The sequence below is a fragment of the Pomacea canaliculata genome, linkage group LG7 (assembly GCF_003073045.1).
Source record: "Pomacea canaliculata isolate SZHN2017 linkage group LG7, ASM307304v1, whole genome shotgun sequence".
NCBI classification, from domain to species: domain Eukaryota; kingdom Metazoa; phylum Mollusca; class Gastropoda; order Architaenioglossa; family Ampullariidae; genus Pomacea; species Pomacea canaliculata.
The window spans coordinates 11,251,357-11,267,568 of NC_037596.1; the positions used below are offsets into that span (position 1 = coordinate 11,251,357).

The window sequence follows — 16,212 nt, forward strand, 5'->3', positions numbered from 1 at the left end:
GTGCCAGTGAAAGACCTGAACGGTAATGTCGTCGAGGGAGAGGCAGAAAAACTACAGCGCTGGAGGGAGCATTTTGAGTCAGTTCTGAACAGACCAGTTCCCTCTCAGCTTGCAGACATCCAGCCAGCAGCTATAGACCTTGACATCTGCACAGACCCACCAAGCGTGGAAGAAGTGACAGAAGCAATCAAGATAATGAAGAGCGGCAAGGCACCAGGGGCAGATGGAATAACAGCAGAGATGTTGAAAGCAGATGTGAATGTCACAGCTCCCATGCTGACTATAATCTTCAGGCAAGTTTGGAAATCAAGGCAGCTCCCTCCTGCGTGGAAGACAGGGCTTATCTTCAAATTACCCAAGAAAGGAGATCTTGGTGACTGCAATATTTGGAGGGGCATAACACTTCTATCCCTCACCAGCAAGGTCTTCAGCAAGATTGATTTGTCAAGACTGACGGACACCGTTGAGAAAGACCTCCGACCACAGCAAGCAGGATTTCGTCCTGGACGATCCTGCTCTGAACACATCTTCATTCTGCGACAGATTCAGGAACAGAGCAACGAGTGCAACACACCACTGTACATCAATTTCATCGACCTGGAGAAGACTTTTGACAGCATCCACCGCGAGTCCTTATGGAAGATCCTGAGGCATTACGGAGTCCCTGCAAAACTTGTTCAGGTCGTTGCAATGCTGTACAGCGATTTCAAATCTCAGGTTGTCTGTGACATGGAGCTCACAGACCCCTTCAACGTCAGTACTGGGGTGAAGCAGGGCTGCATTCTGTCCCCATTCCTCTTCATCCTGGCCATGGACTGGATCATGAAGACTTCCACCGACAGTGAGATGAGAGGGATCAGATGGACCATGACTATGACAGCAACAACAACGCTGGAAGACTTGGACTTTGCTGATGACATTGCCCTGCTGTCGCATCGCCACCAAGACATGCAGGAAAAGACAAATGTCTTCTCAGAAACAAACCTTGGCTTGAAGGTCAGAGAAAGGAGAAAAGTATGAGAGTGAACGCCAGAGTCCAAGACAGCATCAAACTAAATGGAGAAGAGATTGAGGAAGTTGACAGTTTCTCCTATCTTGGGTCCAAAATGTCAAACACCAGGGATGCGGAGGTGGAGAATCGATCCCGACTTGCGAAAGCCAGCCACGCCTTCGCCTCACTCAGGAGCACATGGAAAGCAAAAAACATCAGTCAGAAGATCAAGCTGAGAATCTTCCAGTCAGCTGTGATCAGCACCCTCCTTTACGGATCCGAACCATGGAAGATGACCAAAACCATCTGTAACAGACTTGACGTCTTCCAAAACAGATGCCTCAGGCGCCTACTTGACATCTTTTGGCCAAATACCAACACCAACGAAGAACTCCACCGAAGAGCTGAAACCGAGTCCATCACCACGCAGGTTCAACCAAGGCGTTGGCGATGGATTGGACATGTGCTCCGCCAGCAGACAGCAGACCTCTCCACAGTCGCCCTACGATGGACTCCAGACGGCCGAAGAAAACAAAGGAAACTTGGAGAAGAACAGTGGAAAGGGAGATGAAAGGAAAGGGCTGGACATGGGGTCACCTAGAGCGGGTTTCTGCCGCTCGACATCGGTGGAGGACTCTGGTCGAGGTCTTATGTGCAACCTGATGCACGAAGAGATACAACATAACAAATAAGCAAGAGGGAAGGGCAACTCACAAGGCTCACCTTTTAGGCTATTTCTAGAAAGAAAGATATTGTTGCGTCTCTTCAGCCCACCAATGCTCCTTTATTTCCTTTTTCTACCAGTTTACTGTGGCTTCAACAGTCTAGCGCCGTTAGCTGGTCTTTGGTCACGTGACCCGGCACGACCCGCTGTCCTTCAAAGTTTCTTGAAAGGTGCTCGACGCCGCGGTGATCAGAGGGAGAACTGGACTGGTCGTCCTGTACAGAACCTGCTGAGTGCTGACCATCTCCCACAAAAGACAAGACTGGCGGCCCTGTCAGCTGAGTAAGAACTGACTTACAACAGTCAAAGACTGAACTGGTCGTCCTGCTGACCATCTCCCACAATAGACAAGAGTGGCGTTTTAATAACAAGTCGTGCTGATGGTGTATGTGCTGTTCTATCAAGTTGTACTAACTTGATAGCATTTTCCACGGCAGAGAGTGGAGTAGGCGGTGAGTGGTTAGCAGTTGAAAAGTAAAATGACCAGCGTCATCTCATCATAATACGTGTTTTCACTACAACAGCTATTTAAACAAAGAATAGTAACACTGTGTTATCATATCCCCTACACTTCTACCACTTACCGGGCAAACAAAGTCTTGTACAGGTCAAAAGTCATGTGAGGATGAGGTCCAGCCCCAGCCACACGTCGCTGCCACCAGTGTCCGAGTTCACTCAGCACGTGACTACTGACGTCACACGATGTCTTGGGGTCAGACAACTGATCAGAGCACAGACACAGACCAGTGATGTTGACGGGGTCTGATGTTCCCAGACACCGACACAGGCTCTGTAAACACACACGTGAAAACAAAGCGTATTCCGTGATAAATCGTCTAAAAGGGATTCAGTAGCTGACGCTTGCGCTTTGCCAATAATACACTTTGTATAAACTTAATAATAACAAGATTGCATTCTCATATGCTCTGCTAGAAAGTAAAATGTAGACCACGTCTAATACTTTGATAGTGTGAGATAGATTCCTACTTGAGACAATGTGGTGTCGCCGGAGATGGCCTGTTGAAGCTGACGAGCCGTGAGGTTGGGGAAAGCAATGGTCTTAGTGATGCGCAGACCGGGAGCGATGTCGGACATCAGATGAGACAACATGGCCTCCGCCTTGTCCAGCTGTGACACGGCCTGTTTTAGTTTCTTTCTAATGTTGTTTTCTATTGCCTGCTGTGGTATGTTAAGTTCTTGTATATTGTCACCAAAGGCTTTCACTTCACACACGACAAACCCGTAATGTCTGTGAATAAGAAGCACATCAAAGTCTCCTTGTTTCCAACTTTTTGGAAATGATGACGGAAGACTGTCGGCTACGGGTAGCTGGGCAGCCACGGCTGAGTAACGAGGTTCACCTAAACATTGTTCGAACTTCAGCTGACTAAGTCCTACCAAAACTTCTTTATTTTCTTCAGAAATTTTCTGAAGACGCTTGATGACCCACTCCACGGCGGCATCGTCTCTGACATCACTGTCCTGAACTCGAGGAGGCTGAGGATTGAGAGTCTGAGCAGCAGATGAAGCCATTGCCTGTTTGTTAGACTGACCAGCCTGTCCAGGTGCTGACCCAAGGACCAGAACATCCTGACCAGCTACCGACTGTCTTGTCATGGGCACTCGGTTGACGTAGACAGGAGGCAGGAAGTAGGCGCGAGACTCGAGGTCAGGAAACTCGGCCTCAACCCATTGCCGCCACAACGCCTGGGCTTCTGCTAAGTTCACTACCTGTAACATTACATCGTCATTTTATTAAAGACTACTGTCATTTGCTTGGCTTTATTTTAGCTTCGTCGTTTTTTAAACTTTATTCGTTCTGTCACAACCAGGCGATATAATGTAAAGGAAGTGACATCAAGTATTTATGTGAACATATTACCACAGCGACAGAACCTACGGTGTGATGGTTACCTGTTTTCTGAGTAAATTTTGTGTCAGTGAATGACCAGCGAGTTTCTCACACATTCTCTATATATTTTTTTCTTACTTTATTTGAATGAGGACGGGACACACGGGCGCATGGCAAGTGTTGTGCGCGCGAGTGCGTGACAAAAGTGTAGGTGTGAGTGGCTCATGACGACAGTCTTTTCTTGGATGTACCGGCGTCATTGAGGGGCTTCACTCGTATAGATGGTGAAAATTACGATTAAGATAAAAGAGCAATTTAATTTTTGATTCCTGCTGTATGTTTCTGACTTAAACGGGTCGAGAACCTGACAGTTTTCTCTAGGTCTGTGTTTAAAGTTCTGACCAGACTGATAAGCAGTGTACATTATTTATGTAAAACTTTGTTGCGGTGAATTCCTAAGTTTAGATTTTTTGAATATTTTGTTTTGGGACTGTTTTATTACATAACTGTAATAGAGAGAGATATAAATGACTGTTAATTTTAAGGACTACAGGTAGTCGTCGACTTACGACCGCTTTTGAATGACAGTTCGTAACTCGCTCTGATCGTGTCGTTCATAATAAATTATTGAAGTAGATAATGCTGTATAGTCATCTTTAAAAACTCTGTCTTTATTTTATTTTTTTTTTAATTTTAGTGGAACTTCGTAGACTACCGTGGAAACACTTTCTCTGGTACTTTGCTCCCTTGCAAGTCATGGCCAGAAATATCAGTCATAGTTGATGTCGTAAAGCTGAACAGTCGTAAGTTACAAAGGTCGTAAATCCACGACTGGTATACATTTCTGTCCAGTTTTGTTTATTCTGTTATCTTTATGTGCCCGTCGTTGGCTGATGTGCTTGATCTATTCGAATGTTAAGAGGGGCATCAGCTTGAAATCAAATCGAATATTTTATTGTTTAGGCCATCGGCCCGGTAACATCACAATGGCTTTGTACATTTCTAAGGTCTTACATCAATATATGTTGCAACATGTGTAATACAAAGAGCACACAATTATACTAATTTGGAACCTTGGTGTATAATATATTTGTCCATCAAGCCTGATCCATAATGAAACTGAACTACTATAAACTTAGAAGTAAGATGAAGAGCGAGAGATAAACAACAAATGAGCAAATTAATGCCCGTATTACTGGGAGTGGTATCACTCTTGTAAATTTTACTAAACATGCAAAACACATAGTGTATTTACAAACTTATATATAGTAATAGAACATTGTTTTGTATTTTTAATGCCTTTAAAATGTAGAGAATAGTTTTACACATTTTTGTCTTACTACTGCTACTTAGTAGCAACTTGAACTTAAACAAAAATGGATTTCTATAAAAATGTAAAAATATATATTTCTCTCGAAGAACAGTATGCCTAGGAAAATCTGAACATGAAATGAAGTTCTGTTTCATCTATATCTCTGCAATATAGACAGTTGAAATCAGAACATAAAGTATCCTCAGAAACTGGGAAAAGAATGTATCAGGGTTCTTTGGTGGAGCTCAGGACCTGTCGGTGGAGGCTACAAAATCAGACTTTCTAAAAATAAACTTTAATCTATACTGCTGGTTGTGTAACAGTTATTATATTTACAGATTATGGTGTTCAAGACTTTTTTTTATCCCTTAGTTTACGTTTCATAGTTTGAGACCAAATTTTGTTTTAACATCTTACCTTATGTTGCTGTAAAAGCATTTTCACTGACGTTATCTTTTATTATTTAAGGAATAACTGTGAAATCTTTTTAATGAAAGTATCATGCAGTATGCTCATGGAAATTCTGTGAACATATATTCTTTGGGGCTAATAGCAAGTAACCCTGGCCTTAAGCTGTTACTTTTCCTGTGACCCTTTCTCTACTCTTTCAGCAGTCAAGGTCCTAACTGTCCGTTACAGATCACCTTGTCTCACCTGTTGTGTAGTAGATGGCGGATGACTGGACATTGCTGACAGTGGTCTCTCTTTAATAGCATCACATCAGTGGGAGGCAGTGTCTGTAGCCAGTGTTCTCGCTAAAACATGATTGTCTGTACCCTCTGCTGAACACCAGCACCTCCACAACACTTCATCCATCTTCTCATTTAGCCCTTTGAATGCAGGAGCTTCACATATTAACACTGCAACATTTGTAACCACCAGCTGCTTAGTATGTGGTATATACTAACGTATAACATTTTTGCTCAGTAAATGATCATATGTACAAATGTCTATCAGTGTGATCAGTGTATGTTATTCAAGTCATCACATGTAAAAGTCCAGCGTGAGCCATTCCACTCAATATCAATAAGTGTTTCTCTAGTGAGCATCTCTGACATGACTCATCCTTCTTCCTTGTGACGGACATAATGATCGTCATAGTCTGTCATGTGGTTCACGATTGTAACATAAATAGAGAGACGGTGACATATGTAACACACAGCACAAAGTGAATGGCACAGTCCTAGGGAATGTCCGCTACACATCAGATGACTTTAGTTGTCCCCTCTGTGTTCAGAGTAATAAAAGAAGGATAGACAGAAAAGTAAGAGAAAAATCAATACACTTGAGGTGATATGTATGGTCAAAACCAACGATGGTTTGAAAAGAAAAACGATTCTTGATGTCTTCATATGATGTAACATCAACTAACATCCTATCAGTAAAAGTGATACACTAACCACTCACACGGCAAACCGTCTAGCATCACGTGACAGACTCTGAAGAAGTGGATGACTGGGGAGTCGTTACTGACATTGACTGGTTGACATCTCTCCCGACAAATTTACGTTTGTGCTGTGAAGAGTTGGGATACCTGATCCACAAGAGTGACAGGGAGAAATGAGTCAAGAAGACTCTAAATTGGAAAAATATGAGGAATGTTTGTCTCCCAAAAACCAAGCATCACTCAAGAGCATCCCGGAGACTTGTGGGTTTAGTTTGTGGATATATCCCACACTTACCAGTCACAGACTTGACAAAGAAAGTTAAACCAAGTAGAGTTCAGTGTCCTACAACTTGCAAACAAGCTGTAGTAACTGGCGTGTGATCGTTGAACTTTATTTCTCCTGTAGGATCCTGCTGGTGGCAAGAGTTTTACATTATAGATGTTACGTACCCTGTACCCCGGTGTCCATGCTCGTGTTTTTTGACTGAAAAAACCCTAAGAGCATTGTAACACTTGTAACACATGAACATTGTAAATCTAATATTAAACTGAACAACCTCGCCATCTTTTCTTGCAATTATTGTGTACATAATAATTATGTAGTATATCTGTGTAATAAACTAGAATCATCAATCATGTTGGTGCTTCTCTCGCCATAAAGAGACGACGCCACACGGGTCACCCCAGGGTGTTGCAACTTGTCTGAACCTACAACATTCAGTTCTCGCAAAACGTTAAGATGAAGTAAATAAACAATAACTACACTGGCTGCAGATGGCAGCTGAGTCGATGTTGTGTAGATGATGATGACTAGACAGTCGGTTGACAATGAACAGCAATATCAAATGGCAAAATGTAAACAATTGAAGTCATATTATAGTGTAACCGGACCGACCGGCACCCTATCGCTACTAACACCCTAGCGCCAAATCAGTCCGTTTCTCTTTTGTCGGTCCAGGGAAGAGGACGGGAGTTCCCTAGGAGAATTTTCCTGTCTACGAAAATTCTGGCTCTCGTTAGTCGGGTGCGTCGCCTAGTTATTACGTGCCTCGCGTTGTGTTCTTTTTTTTCTTCTATACCTATTTCTACACGCACCCGAGCTACAGCCGACCTAGGAGCCCACAAAAGACCCTGCTTTACTTACTGACTACACGTAAAGTGTCTTTTCAGTCGGTGTGTCAGTTCCGCCGGACCTTCTCGTGTGTTCTCTTCTCTTCTGCTGTGTCACGACGACATACACAGGGCAGTACACACCGAAAGGACATAAAGATAAAAGATAAAGACATAAAGGACTTAAAGACATAAATTTATTTACAGCATATACACATCTACCAACAAAACAACTACCAAACTTATACTAGCCTACCTACCTATTGAGAACCTAACACCTAGCTCAACTCCCAAGGGAGGGAAAAAGGAAAGAGGGAAAAAGAGACTGAGTGTAGCGATCCGCTATTTCCAGCGGACCAGGGGCTTCGCAGCCCAAAGGTACTTCTCGCTAACTCAGTCTCCAAACGCTCTAACTGCCATACCGGCAGGACCAATTCTCGTGCGGAGAGAAAAAGGTGCGGGCGCTGTTGTTGTTGTTGTTGTTGTTGTTGTTGTTGTTGTTGTTGATCTTGGAAGAGAGAGTGCTTCCACCTCAAGGCGATTTCGCACTATGGGGGAGGGGGGCCAGGGATTTTCAGGGGAGGGAAGGTCTTTGGAGAGGGTAGGTGACGGTGGTAAGGAGGGGAAGGGAGTGGGAGCAGGGTTGCCGTTGGTTGTTTTTGCCGCAGGTGTTGTCTACTGGTGTTGGTGCCCTTTTGCCATTGGAGTTGCTGTGCTCTGCCTGTCCTGGAGTCCTGGCAAGTCTGCAGTGGTGGTGTACTACCCGGGTTGCCACACCCTTTCTGTTGCCCTATAACTATATCCTAGGATTTTTTTTTCCCTATATAGATTTTTTCCCTATGTATATTTCCCTATGTATATGGTAACTTATGGAGGGTTAGGCTTTGGCGGTTTTTTTTGTTTATTTTTTTTATAGCCTGTTTATATAAGTTTAGCTTGCGGGTGGGTTGCCACCGTTGTTAGTACTAACGTCAGAATGGAGTGCCATATGTCTTTTGGTGGGTTCAGACAGTTGTTAATGTTTATGGCCAGCCTATGTTTATTTAGGACCTGACTTAATACATCTCTTTCATCTTTGTTCTCATGACACTCCAAAAGCACATGTGGGGTGCTAAGCCTATCTCCACATGTGCATTTCGGAGGGTCTTTATATGTAGTTAGATATTCTCCGCTAAGCCTCATTCTAGCTATCTTGGATTGGTGGGGCCTATTTGCGCCAAAGAAAAGTAGAGTATTACTGGGTTGTTCGTCTAGCAGTCTCCTAGTTCCTTTACCTTCACTTTTGTATTTCTCTTGCCACCTTAGCTGGTTTTATTGCTATTCTTCTCTCTGCAGGTGAAATAGGGACGTTTAGGGTGATTGCTAGGTGATTGTTAGTTTCTTTAACTGCCAGTTTCGCTAGTCTATCGGCTTCCTCGTTTCCTTTTATCCCAATATGGGAGGGGACCCAAAGGAACCTGACGTCTCCATTTTCTTTGCTAATCTTGTCTACGAGGGACAGTATCTCATATACAATATCTATTCTGTTTGATGATTGGTTTTTAAAAGCCTGGAGTGCTGACAGGGAGTCCGACAGTACTAGGAATTGTCGTCTTATGGTGTCCCTCAGTCCGAGTTGTATAGTCTCAAGAGCTGTCTGTATAGCAGTCATCTCGGCTGTGAAAATGGAGGTGTGGGTCAGGAGTTTGATGGAAAGGTTTATGTCGTCAGGAGAGTGAACTCCCAGCCCTGTTGCTTGTGTTGCTTGGGTCATGAGAGCCATCTGTGTATATCTGTGTGTAGTCTTTGTAGATGGTGCTTAGTTTGCGTTTGATCTCTGAGGTGATTAGGTGTTGGTGGCCCTCTTTGCTATATTTAGTGAGATCAGTGTCTATTTGCGGTTGTGGAAGTGTCCAAGGTGGGGTTTGCATGTTGGTGTGTGGGTAGGGTGCTGTAATGTTTGTTTCTGCTCCTTTTGTGTTTTCTAGCTGTTGGATGTGTTGTTGTATAGTGGGTTGTGGGGTGGGGCGTCCTGTTCTGTGTCTGTGGGGTTGTGAGTGGATCTGTCGGACTGGGTGGTCTGGAGGGAGACACTGTGTCTTGTAGTAGAAGTTGGCTGTTCTCTCCTTGATAATCAGGTCTATTGGTTTTTGTCCCGTCTCTGCCAGTACCGACAGGTTTGGTGTGTGCGAGGGTACACCCAATACTACTTTTAGAGCCCTGGCCTGTACTGATTGGAGTTTAGCTAGTTGGTTAGCCCTCAGGTGAACTAAGAGTGGGGCTGCGTATAGCAGTTTTGTCATTACGTGGGCTTGATATAGGTTAAGTAGAGATTTTGGGTGGGTGCCCCAGTTGTTACCGCTTACTACTCTCATTAGGTTTATTCCCTTTTTGGCAGCTTTCGTTATTTTGTCTACGTATGGGGACCAGTTGGTTTTCTCCGAGAAAATTACTCCTAAGAATAGTACCTGGGAGCTATAGTTAATGGTTGTTTCGTTTAGTTTTAGTTTGGGATATTCTGTTTTCTGGTTTGGTTTTCTAAATATTATTGCCTGGGTTTTTGGAGCAGATAGTTTGAAGCCATTGTATTTCAACCAGTTTGCTACTTCATGGAGGTCCTTTTGGATCTCGTCGATTCCTATGACTTTAGGTCTTTTAGGGTTGTTTGTTTTACGTATTTCTACTTTTCCTAGGAGGGTGGTATCATCTGCAAACTGTTTGACTTTTACGTGCTTTACACATTTGGGGAGGTCTGCGATCATTATGTTAAACAGTAATGGACTGAGAACACTCCTCTGGGGCACTCCATTATCAAGCGCTACCTCTTTAGACGTCTGATTGTCCACTCTGACTGATATTTTTCTGTTCGCTAAGAAGGATCTGATTAGTTGGACAATTTTATTTGGAGTGCCCATGTGGTAGAGTTTCTGGAGCAGGCCTTCATGCCAGAGCATGTCGTAGGCCTTCTCAATGTCCAAGAACACTCCACACAGGTTCACTCTTTTTTCGGTATGGGCGTTGATTATTTCCTGCTGCAGGGCTGTTATATGATCCATCGTGCTACGTTTTTTCCTAAACCCACTCTGTTCTGGGGGCAGTATGTTGTTTTTTTCACAGAAGTAATTAAGTCGGCATTTGATGATCGTGTCAAACGTCTTGCCTAACTGCGAGGTAAGCGCTATTGGCCTGTAACTGGCGGGGGTTGTTCTTTCTTTACCGGGTTTAAGGATTGGGACTACCGTAGCCTTTTTCCACATGTCAGGGAGTGAACTTTTTTCAAGAATTTCGTTGAAAAGCTCTAAGATTTTAATTTTAGTTTTATGGTGGCATTTTTGGAGCATTTCATAAGTGATGAGGTCTGGGCCTGGAGCCGATCCTAGTCTTTTAGCTGTTAGGGCCTGTTCAAGCTCTTCCATACTTATTTTTTCTGTTAGTTTAAAAGGGTCCCCTTGGTTTATTGGAGGTAGGAAGTCTCGTTCTACCTGCTGCCTATGTGATTTGAAGTCTGGGTCTAGGTTATCGTCTGAGCTAGCTACTTGGAATTGTTCTACTAAGAGGTTAGCCTTTTCTTGGTTTGTTTCATATTTTAAACCGTCTTTCAACAGGGTTGGCATGGTGGACCTGGGGCCCTGATTAATACTTTTAACCTTTTTCCAGCTGTCCTTTAGGTTGGCGTTTAGATCTAGGGATTCTGTGAACCTATGCCATTCATCTTTTTTGGCTTGCAGGATAGTTCTTTTTGCTAAGGACTGTGACTTTCTGTATTCTATCCTGTTTTCGATAGTTTTATTTTTCTTCCATATTTTTAGTTTATGTTTCCTATTTCTAATGGCCTTTTCACAGTCTTTGTTCCACCAGGCTAGCCCGGCATATTTGTACTCCCTACCGTTTCCTTTGGGCGCTGCCTAATGCCCGCTTTTTATACAGGGCAGCTTGGGTACTACGTCACCCGCAGTTGCTGCCCTGTCTCGCGCTGCGCGCCGCTCGCGCGACCACGCGTGGGGTGGAAGGGGATGTGGGGTGGAGTGACTAGACACTGTCAGCAGTACCGCTGACCGAAACTAGCGCTCCCGCTACAATAGCAATAAAATATATCTTTAGCCATATCGTATAGCAAAGATGTAGATGACTACAGCTCAAAAAGCTACATTTTTAGAGAGATTTTACCCGATAACTACAAATCTTTTTTCTTTAAACACGAATAAGTAGTCGTAAATTGTAAATAACAATAGTAAACAAAATAATACACACATTCTCATGTCAATATTGACCTCTAAAAAGATATAAAGTGAGGAAATGCAAGAGATGTGCAATATAAGTGACAATGTCTGCGATAGATTAGCTGGAATATGTGGACAGTAAATATGTGATTGTGTGGGTGTTTGTGAACCAGGGGTCTCAAACACGCGGCCCGCGGGCCGCATGCGGCCCGCGAAACATTTTTGTGCGGCCCGCGGCCACGTCCGCGGTGTATATGTATGTTGTGCTTGGTGATTAACTCCCGCGGTGAAAATTACCCCCGTTCACAAGCGAAATACACTGCATTCTGCACCAAGAAGCACTCTGTGCCAAAAGTCTACAAATGAAGAACGTGATGGATGTTGTGAAGACGGTGAACTTCATACGTGCACGGGGTCTCAACCACAGACAGTTTGTGTCATTTCTAGCTGATTTAGAAACGGAATACGGAGAGTTGCTGTATCATACGGAAGTCAGATGGTTGAGTCGTGGAAAAGTGCTGCAGAGATTTTTTGAACTGAGACGGGAAATAGCATTGTTCATGGCAATGAAAGACAGAGACATACCTCAGCTCAGTGACCCAATGTTTTTGTCGGATCTTGCTTTTCTTACTGACATCACGCAACATCTCAATACACTCAATTCACAACTACAGGGCTCAAAGCAGCTGATTACCGTGATGTTTGACCGCATCAAATCATTCAGATGCAAGCTGACTTTGTGGGCCACTCAGCTGGCAGATGGAAACCTGGCTCATTTCTCTTTTCTACAGAGCATAACGGTTGAACCACAACGCCTGAAAGACTACGTAGACATCCTCTCCAGACTACTGGAAGATTTTGAACACCGCTTTCAGCAACTCACTGCTCTCCAACCACAGTTTGTCCTTGTTGCCACTCCGTTCGCAGTTGATGTGAAAAACGTTCCAGAGGAAGTCCAGATGGAACTACTGGACCTGCAGTGTGACACTGCTCTGAAGCAAAAATACGTTGATGTTGCAGTTCCAGATTTCTACCAGTTTCTTCCTAGAGAGAATTTTCCAAACTTATTCTGCACAGCTGCTAGAATTCTAGCGATGTTTGGGAGTACGTACGTTTGCGAACAGTTTTTCTCCAGAATGAAGATCAACAAAACAGCATGACGATCAAGACTGATGAGCATCTGAGAGCAACCTTGCGGCTTGCCACTACACGCGACTTCAGGCCTAACGTCGATGTCTGGTCTCTGCCAAACGATCTCAGCTGAGTGGACAGAAACATGAGTGACGAGCCATCTGCAGTAGGCCTAGTAATTATAGTTGGGTTTTTTTGGGAACTACAGTTTCTGCTTTTTTTTATTAGTGACAGAGACAACGTCAACTTATTTTAATAAACTAAACTGCCTGTGCATGTCATAAACTACACTAAATGTAATTAATAATTATAAAAACTTTATTTTAGCATTTAACTGCAGTGACAGTAGTGTTCGTAAAATTTAATGAAAAAACATTTTCTTTTCGTGGTGCGGCCCGCTGACTGGCTGTTACTTTCCACTGCGGCCCACATGCGAATATGAGTTTGAGACCCCTTGCTGAACGATCAGGTGTGAATGCGAGAGACGGTGTGTTTGTATTGTTGTACACTTCGATACTGGCCAGACTGATCTTTATTGCTAATACTTATCACACTGGCCATTATTGTCCATACTGTCTCTTACTGTTCACACAGTTAATTACTGAAGACAGAAACACTTGTGGTTCTCTAGACTGTGGTAGTGTCGCTGTATTCAAGTATTCAATGTGTTCGCTGCATTCCACTTACATTCATGTGACTACACGAAATAACACTTAACTAACTTTCTTTTAAGTAAGGAAGAGACGGTAAAACCTAATATATTTGAGAGTGTGTGACTTACCTCTCTTCACTTTGGTCATGAAAAGGATGTCAAGATGGCGGAATGATAAAGTCGTGGTAAGCAAACGTTTTTGTTGTCAAAGTCTATGTTATCGGGTTTTCGCAAAACATGAACAGGAAGTCCTGGTATGGAGAAGTCAATGAACGGTTATAACGGACGAAGACATGGATCACGGGTGGGCGATATGGTGACCAGGGGTGCACAGCCTACAGACACACAGCCTAAGCCCAATCACATCCCCAATTTCGGCGCAAATTTCTCTCAGCGGGAAAATGTCTTATGAAACATGGATGATTCATTGCGGCAGTTCGTTGCACAATGGCGATGTGTGTTTAAAATTAGAAAAATGTTACACTTTTATGACCAGATGGTTAGTGTGCCGATTGTCAATGTTTAGGCAAAGCTATGTAATGGTTCATGTGGACAGACTAGATTTGTTGGCATACAACGACAACAACACAACACAGGCTGTGTAAACCAACCATTCATAATGTTGTCGTCGTTATAGCGTTGTTTGCGACATTTGACTGAACACAAATTATACTGAATACTGGCTGAACTAACCTTGTAGGCAATTATTGACCGTACTTCATACAGTTTGCTGATCGAGTTTTATAGAGGTTTTTTTTAAAAAAGCGTTTAGTGACATATACTGTAGTCTGACCACAGGCACCCGACACTGGAGGTGCAAACATGCACCTTCAAGCTCAATACTCAAGTTTTTTTTCCACTATTAGTCACTTGCACACACACACACAAATTTAACAAGCTCTTTACAACTTAGGAATTTGCTAAATATAAGTAAAAAAACCATGCACAAATGGAGACCTATCCCTCAAACACATAATTCAAGATCACATTTTTTGTGACCACCCAGCAAACAGGCAAGATTCGGCCAAGCTTGGGCCACGCTTGGGAAAATCTTGTAACATTGGTTAGCCCAGCACCAAGCATCCACCAATCAAGCGCCAACTTTCACGGTGCGCGCGCAACGCGATCGCTCATTCAGCTGCGATGGGGAACTTGAAAAAAGCTTGGCGGAATAGTAATCGGCCAGGAATCCCGGTCACCAAGTTTGAGCCAAGCTTGCCGACATCGACTGATTTATGACTATCAAGACACGTTTTACAAAGCGCTTATTTGTAATTATTTTGTAGATTGTTAAATCACTTATAAATATATTTTATACTTAAAGGTTATCACTGTGTCAAAAAATATAAAGTGTAGAAATATATTATCAAGAACCTTCACTCGCGCAACCTTTCGCTGACATGAATGATGTATGACTATCAAGACACGTTTTACAAAGGGTTTATTCGTAGTTATTATGTATATTGTTAAATAACATATAAATATATTTAATACTTAATGATTATCACTGTCTCAAAATATATAAAGTATATACACAAGTAGATATATTATCAAGAACGATCACTCGCGCAACCATTATTTGCATGTGTTCCGGTCACCGCCATATTTAAATATAAAATAGAGCGAAAATGCAATTACGTTATTTTAACGACAGGGATGTATCTAGAGGAGATAGTGTGTTAAATTTAAATGGGCTAGGTATGAGCATATATAGGCATTGGAAGGGTTTTTCTGCTCAAAGCATATTATTTTTGTTAGCATTATATAGTTTCTATCTGTTAAAAAACCACTGGATTGGGTGTGCCCTTATAATATTAAATGCACCTAACAGAAAACGCATGATCAATAAAAACAAAACAAATTGTAAACAGGTTATTTAGGTTGATATAGGCCAGTGTCCAATTAAAATGAAATGCAGTATTTTGATTAAGGAAATAATATTTAGAAAAGACGTGTAATTTGCTAAAGTTTCTTATATAGTCTTTTCCTATTTATTTGCTAGTTTTTGATGATCAAAGATTTAAAGGATGTACCACATTATAGAGCTATTCGAAGATGGAAATAAGTCTGCTGCCATCATGCCCGATGAATGACTAATCCCAGAGAGCACCAATAGATATTTCTGACCTAGCTCTAAATCAGACTCCATCTGGGTAAAAAACACAAAAAAGCCAGGCCCGAACTGAAATATTTTCACCTACCAGCAGATAATTAAAAGCTTTGTAGCTCATTTTATGTGCACAATTACTTTTAAGCTCATCAGTTTCAAGTTTTTATATCACGATTAATTAGTGGATGTAATCAGTTAATCAGTTCTTGTTAATACTGAAATCAGTACATTGAATAGTTACAAGTTTCACAAGAAATGGCTCAGCTCTACGAAGACGAGCTCTTAGTGTTGAACTACGACCTAGCAATAAGGTGGTCGCAACGGAATCTTGTAGTGAAGACGATTGTCTATCGCAAGAAAAAAACCAGAGGTGACCGATGATACACCATCAGTGACAGAAACGGAAAGGTAAACAAAAAGGCTCATAAAAAATGCATGTTTATATCAGTATCCGAAATTTTGCTTCTTGAAGCTCATGCTCTTGAAAACTGTTAAAATTTCTGTTCCTCTGGCTCAAAAAAATTATTTTCGATTTTGTTTTCATTCTGCTTTATAAAATAGCCCATGTTATGTGTGATTGTTTTAGTGTTTTAAAAAAATAATATTACAATCCTAAGTTTTAAAAAGTACAAATTTAGAAAATTCCTGTGCTGTAAAGAGCTTGTTAAATTTGTGCGTGTGTGCAGGTGACTAATAGTGGGAAAAAAACTTGAGTATTGAGCTTGAAGGTGTTTGTACCTTCAG

General features: G+C 42.3%; 2 protein-coding genes across 2 annotated transcripts; one reads left to right on the forward strand and one right to left on the reverse strand.

Moving 5' to 3' along the window:
- Positions 1-2,669: 2,669 nt before the first annotated feature.
- Positions 2,670-13,737, reverse strand: LOC112568554. Its single transcript, XM_025245882.1, has 4 exons — positions 13,488-13,737; positions 7,411-7,485; positions 5,534-5,739; positions 2,670-3,446 (listed from the first exon to the last, which is right to left on the reverse strand). The coding sequence occupies exons 3-4, from the start codon at positions 5,564-5,566 to the stop codon at positions 2,670-2,672; spliced, it is 810 nt and encodes a 269-aa protein (XP_025101667.1). The 5' UTR covers positions 5,567-5,739; positions 7,411-7,485; positions 13,488-13,737.
- LOC112568555 (general transcription factor II-I repeat domain-containing protein 2-like) lies at positions 11,950-12,735 on the forward strand. Its single transcript, XM_025245883.1, has one exon. The coding sequence runs from the start codon at positions 11,950-11,952 to the stop codon at positions 12,733-12,735; it is 786 nt and encodes a 261-aa protein (XP_025101668.1).
- Positions 13,738-16,212: the final 2,475 nt, after the last annotated feature.